The sequence below is a fragment of the Chanos chanos genome, chromosome 7 (genome assembly GCF_902362185.1).
Source record: "Chanos chanos chromosome 7, fChaCha1.1, whole genome shotgun sequence".
Lineage (NCBI taxonomy): Eukaryota > Metazoa > Chordata > Actinopteri > Gonorynchiformes > Chanidae > Chanos > Chanos chanos.
The window spans coordinates 12226484-12237531 of record NC_044501.1 but is presented as its reverse complement, the minus strand read 5'-3'; the positions used below and the strand labels follow the sequence as shown (position 1 = coordinate 12237531).

General features: G+C 44.3%; 1 protein-coding gene across 1 annotated transcript in view; it reads left to right on the top strand.

Moving 5' to 3' along the window:
• The first annotated feature begins 598 nt into the window (after positions 1–598).
• atp11a (ATPase phospholipid transporting 11A) overlaps positions 599–11048 on the top strand; it is a 28439-nt gene continuing 17989 nt past the window's right edge. Inside the window, exons 1-15 of the mRNA XM_030778967.1 lie at positions 599–643; positions 1180–1302; positions 1841–1930; positions 2180–2260; positions 2631–2738; positions 4220–4348; positions 4872–4975; positions 5338–5388; positions 5749–5813; positions 6716–6797; positions 7289–7439; positions 7547–7744; positions 8015–8188; positions 9742–9908; positions 10247–10318. Of these exons, the coding sequence (XP_030634827.1) occupies positions 599–643; positions 1180–1302; positions 1841–1930; positions 2180–2260; positions 2631–2738; positions 4220–4348; positions 4872–4975; positions 5338–5388; positions 5749–5813; positions 6716–6797; positions 7289–7439; positions 7547–7744; positions 8015–8188; positions 9742–9908; positions 10247–10318 (1640 nt within the window). The remainder of the gene's footprint in view (positions 644–1179; positions 1303–1840; positions 1931–2179; positions 2261–2630; positions 2739–4219; positions 4349–4871; positions 4976–5337; positions 5389–5748; positions 5814–6715; positions 6798–7288; positions 7440–7546; positions 7745–8014; positions 8189–9741; positions 9909–10246; positions 10319–11048) is intronic.

Below are 11048 nucleotides of genomic sequence, written 5' to 3'. Positions count from 1 at the left end.
TCTTGAATGACTTCCACTTCATATCACTACATTAACCGAATTAGAGCCCTAATGGCTTCCTTCACTGAGCAGCTACATGACAATTACATTGCTGCTTAGAGCCATAATGGTGTCCACTTCAGTTCCACTCAGCTCCATGCTAGTCCTACGACTGCAGTACTCGTCTCTGCGTTCCACACAGAGAAAGCTTTGGTTTAGAGCCACATTTGTTCTGCAGAGGAGAACTAAAGGAATCAAGCAGCAGGTACAATCTCGTGAGAGGGGGGGAGGTAGCTGCCAGCAACGACCTGGCCCTCACTGCGACGATGTGTCTTCATTTGTCCAGGCGCTGATCCATGAGCTCAGGGTGCAGAGAGAGAGAGAGAGAGAGAGAGAGAAATGAACCTGGGATATTTCATTTTCAACTATCAGTTTAATCACTGCGGGGAGTTGAGTTAAATGAAATGGGTATAACAAGGTGAAATATTTCTGTCTTACAGAGCTCTCCCAAAGCTCAGCCTTGCGCAGCACCTGCTGTGTTCTTAGGGCCTTAGTACCGATATGTTTGCTCAGGTTCTGGAGGCTATTTGAAGCATCAGGGAAGAGAACGGTTTTGGAGATGACTCAGTATGAGCCAAACTCAGGAACACCTCTAGAGATCCTTGTAAAAAGAATATTGCGTTCTTTCGTGAGTAGACCAAGCCAGTCGTTCCTCTGCTAGATGAACACATTCAATCACACATGTACACGGTTATGCAACAGTGACCGTTTTTCATCTTTTACTCCCTTTGTTTCTCGTTGTCTCTGTCTTTTTGTGCTTGTCCTTTGTGTTCTCACACAAAGTTTCTTCCATCAGAAAAACCTCAAATCAATCTTAATGAGAAACACAAGCCAGACTCTCTCTCTGTCCCACCTGATTCCCCTCATACAGAGACACCCCTTACTATCACCTCCCAAAACTTACATTACACCCTCATCTGTGTCTCCTTTCCCCATTGGTTAACGTTAATATCTCCCCATGGAATAAACCGGACTGAAAGGTTTTGTGATGCATTAGGGTCGTGTGTTACATGCAGGCTGTGTCTGTGAGTGTGTGTGTGTGTGTGTAAGCGAGAGGAGTTTTGAATGTGTTAACCCTGTGTATTGACTTGCTTTGTCTCTCTCTCTCTGGGTGTGTGTGTGTGTGTGTGTGTGAGACAGTGTGCGGGGGAGGAGAACTGGGTGGACAGCAGAACCGTGTACATTGGACATAAAGAACCACCGCCGGGAGCTGAGGCTTACATCCCCCAGAGATACCCTGACAATAGAATAGTCTCCTCTAAGGTGAGTTACACACTGTCCCTGTATGTGTCTGTATGCATTCTCACACACACACACACACACACACACACACACACACACATGCATTGTGTGTGTGTACATTCATGCAAGTGTTTCTTTACACAAGCATTTGCTTTTGTACTGTATTGTCTGAAAATGTGGAGATGAAATTTTTGTCCCTAGTCTGTGTAGTCAGTTTTGAATCTTTGAAACAAATGTATACGTTCTGTTTGTTTTGAGACTTTGAAAGTGTAACGTAAGACCACCTCATGTGTGACTTTTATCATGGTCTCTCTTATGTTCCTCTCTCTCTCTCTCTCTCCCTCTCTCTCTCTCTCCCTCTTTCTCCCATTCTCTCTTGTATGTATATAAAAATTCACTCTCACACTGTCTTGAACACAGCTGCAAACATTGACATATTTGTTACCATAACATGCGTTTGAAAAGCCACACCTGGCCAGCTTCCTTTTTGTTCCACGTGTTCTATTACTTGTGTATTTTTGTCATCGGAAGTGATTTGCTTGTTACTTTCTGTTCACAGTATACATTTTGGAATTTTATACCGAAGAATTTGTTTGAGCAGTTCAGACGAATTGCCAATTTCTACTTCCTCATTATATTTCTAGTGCAGGTAAGAAAAGTCTTTTACTTATGCCATCTGTGTGTATTATTGGCTTTGTTTGTGTGACCAGATGCCAAATTCAATAACAGGCTTTGTAAGACTCCTTGTTAGCCATACCTGTGAAAAGCTGCCTTTTGTGTAATATAAATTGTTGTCAGTGGCTATGCTGTGATAATAGGATTTTCTGTCTCACTGTCTGTGTGCCTGTCTCTCTGTCTTCCTCTCTCTCCCTCTCTCTCTCTCTCACACATCCTGTAGTTGATCATTGACACCCCCACCAGTCCCATCACCAGTGGACTGCCTCTCTTCTTTGTCATCACTGTCACAGCTATCAAACAGGTGAGCAAGTCACTGCCTCTCTCTCACACACACACACACAAACCCACGGCACCACTTTCTCTCTCTCTCTCTCTCCCTCTCCCTCTATCCCCCCCCATGTACACATAGAAAATGATATTCCCCTGTGTTTGATCCTGATGGCACTTTGTTTCTCCCCTGTTCCAATTTCTCTGTCCTCTGGCACACTCTCACTGACTCTTTCAAATAAATGTTATATTGGAAAGAAAAATGCCACCAGCAACAGTTTTTCTGTTTTTTTTTTTGTTTTTTTTTTACTTGCTGGAACACACATACTTCTCTTTGCAGTATTTTTGCCCCCCCCCCTCCACCCCTCCCCCCCATCCTCATCCCTCTCTCCTCTCATCCACAGGGCTATGAAGACTGGCTCAGGCACAAGGCTGATAATGCAATTAACCAGTGTCCAGTTCACGTCATCCAGCACGGAAATGTGGTGCGCAAGCAGAGTCGGAAGCTCCGGGTACGCACGTCTCCATGGCAACAGGGTTCTACTCCGTGTGACCCAGCTTACTTCCGCGCGATGCATAATTCATGTCTCAAACAGTTAACGCTCAGAGGTCTATTATGACTTTTTGCTGTCGTGAGGCCGTGATGTGATTGTTAACGTTTCGGGAGTCAGCGGAGGATCTCGCGTCAAGATTGATTCAAATTCCGAACGTGCCCCTAACTTCTCTCAGAACGTGGCAGAGTCCGTCAGTAAATGTGATCAGAAAGTATGCCGCGTGTTTGATCGCAACTATTTTTCCTTTAAGCGATGTCTCGTAGTGATACTGATCACACACAATGTTTATCTTTCTGCATCTCTTGTACACCCCTATACAGTGGTTACATGACATGGCATTTGAAGGAGGGAAATCTCATATGTTGTGTCTATAGAAGCGTAAAGTTTTTCGAAACACTTTTAGCTGGCTTGACGTTGGGCAATAGCTACCATCCTTACTGTGATTTCACAAAGATGTTACTGCAGAAGTAGTTACGGAGTTAACGTGCAAACCAGCCTGACGACATTCTACCTCCTGCGAGTTTTACAATTTGGGATGGGCGCCGGGGAAAACACAGTACCCATTGTAATGTAACTCATGATGCAATACCAATCCCTGCGAATCTCGTTTTGATCTCATCTTCTGATCTGACTGAGAAAATAGTTTCTCTCATCCGAGAAAAATGTGTGGCAGTTTTCCTTAAACTTTCCTTTTCTTGATAACGTTCTCCTTTTCCCACACCGAGTTACTCCCGTAGTTTTTTGTCTCCGACTTCTCTGAAGCGCGGTGACGGTTTCCTTCGTGGTACTGAGCGTTTGATAACTGCTGTGATGTTTGAATTGAGGACATGAATTCTATGAAGAGGCATAAAATTCCAGAAGATAAAGGGTTGGATTGGGCATGCTGAGGCAGTGCGGGTTAAGGCTCTTCCTGCTGTTAATCTCCACAGCTCCCATAATCTGTTACGCAACAGCGGCTCAGAGGACAGGGCAATGGGATTGGGCCCCAGCTTTTATTAAGCTTTTATGAGCATATTCATGGGTCTGAATAGACCGAAGGTACTTTATAGTCAACTGTGCTTCGTTGTTAAATCTGTCTATCTATCTATCCATCTATCTATCTATCTGTCTATCTATCCATCTATCTATCTATCTGTCTCTCCTCTCTCTCTCTCTCTCTCTGTGTGTGGTGTATGCACACACACACACACATAAATACACGTGCGCACACTTTCTTCAAGATTTATCCGTCTTCCTTTGTGCCCATATCTCTCTTGTTTTACGCAATTGTCAGCTGGTTGACCAATCAGAATTTTATAGTAATGTTGACTGTTACCCATAGTGTCGGTGGAAACTGTCTGAAGATCAGTTGAAACTACTTCACAGTCGGGGGGGGGGGGGGGGGGGGGGGGGGGGGAGGTGTGGCCACCTTGGGCTCATTGTCTTTCCCGTCCAATCAGGTGGGAGACATCGTTCTGGTTAAGGAAGATGAGACGTTTCCCTGTGACCTCATCCTGTTGTCCACGAGTCGGGAAGACGGAACGTGTTTTGTTACCACAGCCAGTTTGGACGGGGAGTCCAGTCATAAGGTGATTTGCCAAACAGACAGTGAGAAGGGGGGGGGGGCGGGACCAGCCAAGACAGACAGTTTGTTTATTTAAAGTGCTGAGTCACAGAGTTCTTTTGTTATTTAGCCTTGTTTCAAATGCATATTGAGTTCATCTGAGTTCATTTTACGTGACAAGACTTGAACGTTCGGAGAGTTTCCGTGTAGTGTCACGGAGCTGAGAGCAGATCTCAAAAATCACACCCTTACAGTGTTTCCCTAACCACGGTACAGAGCAGCCCAGTTTCACATTGTTCGTTTGATGTTTGTAACCTTATTAGAGAAAGGCTGTGGGAAACCTTGCTGCATTGCGTGTGTGTCTGTCTTTGCCTGTGTGTTTGTGTGTGTGTGTGGGCATATGTGTCTATGTGTGTGCATAAATGTGCATGTGTGTGTCCGGGCATGCGTGTGTGTATGTGTGTGTGTGTATGTGTGTGTGTGTGTGTGTGTTGTCCTGACCTTGGCATGCTAACTCTCCTCCCCTGTGCTCTCTCCTCTACACAAAGACCTATTATGCAGTTCAGGACACGAAGGCGTTTAACACAGAGGAGGAGATGGACACTCTGCAGGCCACTATTGAATGTGAACAACCACAGCCAGACCTTTACAAGTGAGTGCTGCAAAAAATAAAACACACAGAAAAGACCTCTTACTGCTCACACACACACACACACACACAAATTCCACACTGAAATACACAAACACACGGACAATGACATCCTAACATTACAGCACAAAGCTGCATTATGTTCCTATAGAAAATATAAATACACGCTGAACGCACACACGCACACGCACGCGTGCCCGCACACACACACACACACACACACACACACACACACTTGTCAGTATAGCTATGTAGTAAATAAAGCATCTCAGAGATCAGTTATCATCGTTTGAATGTTCTCTCTCTCTCTCTCTCTCTGTCAATAAACGCTTACTCACTCTCTCTCCTTCTCTCTCTTGTTGTAGATTTGTGGGGCGCATCAATATTTATCAGGACCGAGATGAGCCCATTGCTAGGTAAATCCATAAGCAGGAAATTGACTTGTAATTAAAGAGCCCACAGCCTGGGTGACTGCGCTGAAGAGATGACGTTGGCTGAATTTACTGTTGTCATTCATTCTGCTCCTTGTATATGCGGTCAGAAGAAGAAATCTCATGTACACTTTAATTCAACTAGCCCTCATCCTATCTCGGTGTGTTTGTGCCCCATAATACTTTATACTACGTTATGTATAGGACCTTTAGAGATGTTGACATTATGTCCGATGTAAGCAGTGGGCATAGGACGTGCCTTCAATATTTTTTTTTTCTTTCCTGTTAAATACACTTGGTGGTATTTGAATGTCTCTATTTGTTGAATGAATTGTCTCATGCCAGACCTCTGGGATCTGAGAATCTGCTGCTACGAGGGGCGACACTGAAAAACACAGAGCACATATACGGTAAGACGGCGTATATATGAACCATACCAGTGCATATTTACATTTACATCACATTATGTTGAAACCGCATATACATAAACCGCACTATACTACACTACAGTACAGTACTCCTCATTACCCCACAATACACCACACAGTGGGTATACACAGTGGAATTTCGGGGTCCGCACTGAGCATGTGCAGAGATAACGAGAGGGAAAAGAGCGAGAGCCGTCATCTGATTGGACAGTCGTATGGCTCGTTAAATCTTCCCTCACGCAGGGTTCCCACTGTAATTAAAGGAGCTGCTGAAGCCTGATAGATGCAGATGAAGACGTTAATTGCTGTCATTTTGTGCAGGGAGTGAGTGAATGTTATCAGCAGCGCTTGTGAGAACTTTTCAGAGTCCCCCTCTTATTAGAGCGGAGTAAGACAGCGTCTGATTAGATTACATACAAAGGACTATTAATCTCTAAAACTAACATACTCCACCATAGAGATCATTATTACATAATAGGTTAGGCACTGATGGACAAGGGGTAATATTTATGGAGTCACTAAAACAGATACACGGCCATAATTGTTACCAACTGGTGCAACTTTTCTTCGATCTTGATGTGTTTTGCTGTGTAATTCTTAAGAAGTGTGAGTTTTAGTCACGTTTGCAGTATGCAGTTTTTAAACATGTACCACCATTCACAGACAGAAAACCAAGATTGTGAACGGACATTAAGCTGGTGTTAGATGGAGTGTATTAAAATGATGAGATTTGCTTTTTGATTTTTTTTTTTTAAAGACGGCTTTATTCTTGTGTTTAAGTCCAAACTAGCCACAACAGCTCAGTAACATCATTGGTACACTTTGTTACGACAGTCTATTTCAGGTCACTGGCCCTGTCGCTAACTTTAATGTTCTTCCCACAGCCGTGGCTATCTACACGGGCATGGAGACCAAAATGGCACTCAATTACCAGTCCAAATCACAGAAACGATCCGCAGTGGAAAAGTAAGGGCTTGGTGTTACTTTACCGATGTAAATGTCATTCAAATCTGGATCGCTGGATTCAGTATAGGGCGACATTACTAGATATGTCCTTTTTTTGTCCGCTGTTTCTTTTGCGGCTAGTCTGTGATGCATGTTTTCTTTTTATTTTATCTCCTTCGGAAAGAGGGTGGACTTCCTTGTCATCGATTGTTGTTGTTTTATGTATTTGTGTAAAGCGTATCCAGTAACATTGAAAAGTTTCTCTAATGAGTCCCAATAGACGGACTGATGGCGATGCATTTGAATCAGACCTGGCCGCATAAAAATCTATCCACTTTGGCAAATTTGACAGAATTCTTTTAAACGACCCTCTCCATTACTCCCGCGCGTTATTAGCCGAATGCTGAAGTTTCCAGACAAGGTTGATCAGATCCATTGAAATTGAATTTGAACCCCATTGAACTCGACGACCCCAGGACTCAGCACACGCTCCTCTCCGGCTCCCCCTACAGGTCAATGAATGCCTACTTGATTGTTTACCTCTGCATCCTGATCAGCAAAGCCCTTATCAACACCGTCCTAAAATACGCGTGGCAAGCCGACCCCAACCGAGACGAGCCCTGGTACAACGAGAGGACTGAAACAGAGAGGCAGCGACACGTAGTATGTCAAAACTACATTTCCCACGATGCACCCACCGACCGGTGGTTTTTTTTGTGTCTTACTCAAAGCCTTTGTGTCTCTTATCATTGTCTTTGTCATCTTTTCAGCTGATAAGAGCATTCACCGACTTCCTGGCCTTCATGGTCCTGTTTAATTACATCATCCCCGTATCTATGTACGTTACCGTGGAGATGCAGAAGTTCCTGGGCTCATACTTCATCATGTGGGATGATGAGATGTTTGATGAGGAACTTGGGGAGGGAGCACAGGTCAACACGTCTGACCTCAATGAGGAACTTGGACAGGTACACGAGCAATCTTGCCCTGTCACAGTATACTTATAATGGATTACAGATATTATATTTGACATTCTCTCTCTCTCTCTCTCTCTCTCTCTTTCTCTTTCTCTTTCTTTCTCTTTCTGTCTTTCCCTGTCTCTCTCTTTGTTTCTCTTTCTGTCTTCATCTTTCTCACTATCTTTTTCTTTCTTTTTCTCTCTGTCTCTCTCTCTTTTTCTGTCTCTCTCTCTCTCTCTCTCTCTCTCTCTCTCTCTCTCTCTCTCTCTGTCTGCTCAGGTTGAGTATGTGTTCACAGATAAGACTGGGACGCTGACTGAAAATAACATGGAGTTCATTGAGTGCTGTGTGGATGGGCATGTCTACGTGCCTCATGCCATCTGTAACGGGCAGATTATGTCTGGGGCTACGGGTATGGACATGATCGACTCCTCGCCCGGCGCCGAGGGGAAGGTGAGACCAGGACCGACCAATCAGCACGCGCCCTGCGACGCAAAAACACTTATGCTGATCTCTGACCTGCACAGTTAGGGTTCACTATATCACTTCAGCTTTGCGGTTTATTCGTGGTTTCTAATTCCCTTGACTGTTGTTTGTGCGGTCAGAGTTTTATTAACCCTCGTTTTGTGTTATCTGGTGATAAACGGTAGCTTACGGTGGTTGTTTTTTTTGTTTTTTTTGCATCACTGAACAGGACAAAAGCAGCAGCTTAATGAGGCATGGTTGGTATGCTCTAAAAAGCATGTCAAATGCCCTCCTTTTAAACTCAAACTCTGTTTTATAGCATCAGTATTATCAAGCAGTAATATCAAGAGGTAATACGCCCCTTTGTATTTGCCAGTAAAGATTGCGTTTATTATAATTTCATGCCATTCTTGCAATTACAATGAAATTAAGCTGATAAAAGGATGAATTTCAAAAACTATTAAAATATACCACTTTGTCTCACAGAACGTCCGCACTTAATGAAACGAGAAATGAATGAGATTTAATTCTTACGCCGAGGTAAAATTGATTTAAGTCTTACTAGAGAGTTCAGTAACCTTTTTAAGTTTAAATTTAAACTCTCTCAGCGTCATTAAAAATGGAAAAAGTTCGAACAAGCAGATCAGATAGCTTAACTTCAGTAACTCCGACCAGGCTTTTTGGGGGCGGAACCAAGCGGTGTCTGAACAGAGAAACGAAGCAGACCCGCTCGTGATAAATGAACGCGGCTCTGGGGGGAAAAAAAATTGCTAATTTTTTTTACGGAGAATACAAATTAGGATCATCTCCCAGTCTGTCCAATTACACTTTTAAATGGGCTCTCCGAGATAGGTCTGTCCGTGATGCTGAAAATCAGCCGACTGTTCTCTGGCTTATAATGGAATTTTAGTGACATGGATCCACTCCAATTGAATTGTGTAAAGGAGGAGTCAGATGACCTGGCTGTGCAGTTGTGTTGTGGGGAAGAGTCATTTCAGTGCATATAGGTGCATTTATTGGATTTGAGAGTACTGACTTGGCCGTACCTAACCGGGTTTGGCTGATGTTTGGGGCAGTTTCCAATGTTGCTTTCCTAAACGAGTTAAGTAAGGATCGGAACGGCGATGGCTCCTCTCCAGACTGCTGAACGTTACAGCGGGAGATTGTGTGTCATTGACTTCTATTGTGTCAGGGCTGAGAAATGGACTGAGATGACCCGAGTCTGACTTGTGTGTGTGTGTGTGTGTGTGTGTGTGTGTGTGTGTGTGTATGTGTGTTGATGATTTGTCTGAGTGAATCATCATACACACAGGTCCTAGATTATCTGTGTGAGCACCTGATTGATTAGTCACTGAGGAGGTTCTCATCAGATTTTTTTGTTCTTTCCTTATCTGTGTCTGTGTATTTGGGTGTGTGTGCATGTGTGTGTGTGTGTGTGTGTGTGTGCACTTACGTGCGTGTGTATTTGTGTGTGCGTGTGTGTGTGTGTGTGTATTTGTGTGTGTGTGTGTGCGCGTGTGCGTGCGTGCGTGCTTGCTCAGGAGCACGAGGAGCTGTTTTTCCGTGCCCTCTGCCTTTGCCACACAGTGCAGGTGAAGGAGGAGGAGACAGTGGACGGCATTAAGAGGGGCATTCACCAGGGTAAAGCCACCTCCTTCTACATTTCCTCATCGCCAGATGAGGTGGCTCTCGTGGAGGGCATGAAGAGGTGAACACACACACACACGCACGCACACTCTTTCTCAATCCTTTCTCTCCAGAGTACAAAATGTCCACTAGTTATAAACACCCTCTTGCCTAGTCCATGTAGGCAGAGACGAATAATTAAATAGATTAAGTATTCCAGAGTGCTCACAATCTGCAACCATTTTCCCCTCTCAGGCTGGACGGTAGACTGCTAAATTTATTGAATGGTCCATTATAATTCATTACATGTTTAAATCTACTTTGTGCTTTTTTTTCTTTTGTCGAAAACCTGCCCATTCCGGTGAAAAAATCAGCTCCTTTTTTGGTTTGATGCTGAATGACAGTGTGTTCTTCCCCCAGGCTGGGCTTCACCTACCTTCGTCTGAAGGATAACCACATGGAGGTCCTCAACAGAGAGGATGAGATAGAGAGGTTAGTAAGGAGACACACACACACACAGAGAGAGACCTCATTAATGCCCAGTCATGACTGTGTGTATGTACGAGGTCCATCTGTGCTGTTCTCTGCTATCTCTATCATCGGCAGCTGTCCTGTTTTTATTAATAAAACACAGATAACTGTGGCTTTAGCCGCAATGAGGCCATCGCTAGTAAAGCTGTCCACACATGCTGGCTGACTGGGGTTTAGAGAGGGGAGATGTTTGTGGGTTTTTGGTCGTTAGGTTAAAGAGCAGAGAAAAGAAGGGGATGAGGTTTGTAGAATCTGTTCTGAACTCTCTGCCCTGCAATCATCGGGCGACATTTTGCGAGGTAATTACGACTGCTTTAGAGACAAGGCTCTTCCTCGAGGACAGGGAACGAAGGGCAGACACACACACACACACACACACACACACACACACTCCTGGATGCACATACAAATGTGTACTGACTCTTAAGCTCATAAATATTCATGCGCTGTTGCGTGCACCCAAACACACAAACAAGACACAGGTTTTGGCAGGACTAGCATGCTTCCCCTCTCTCACGTATGCCGTGCACATATGCTGTTGTACTCGAATGGTCCGTCTCTCAGGTCTGCTCCCACCAGATGTACATGTCCAAACTTGAACAAATAATGCACATATGCGTGCGCATACACACACACACACACACACGCACACACACACACAGACTAACATGCTCTGTCTAGGTCTGAGGGA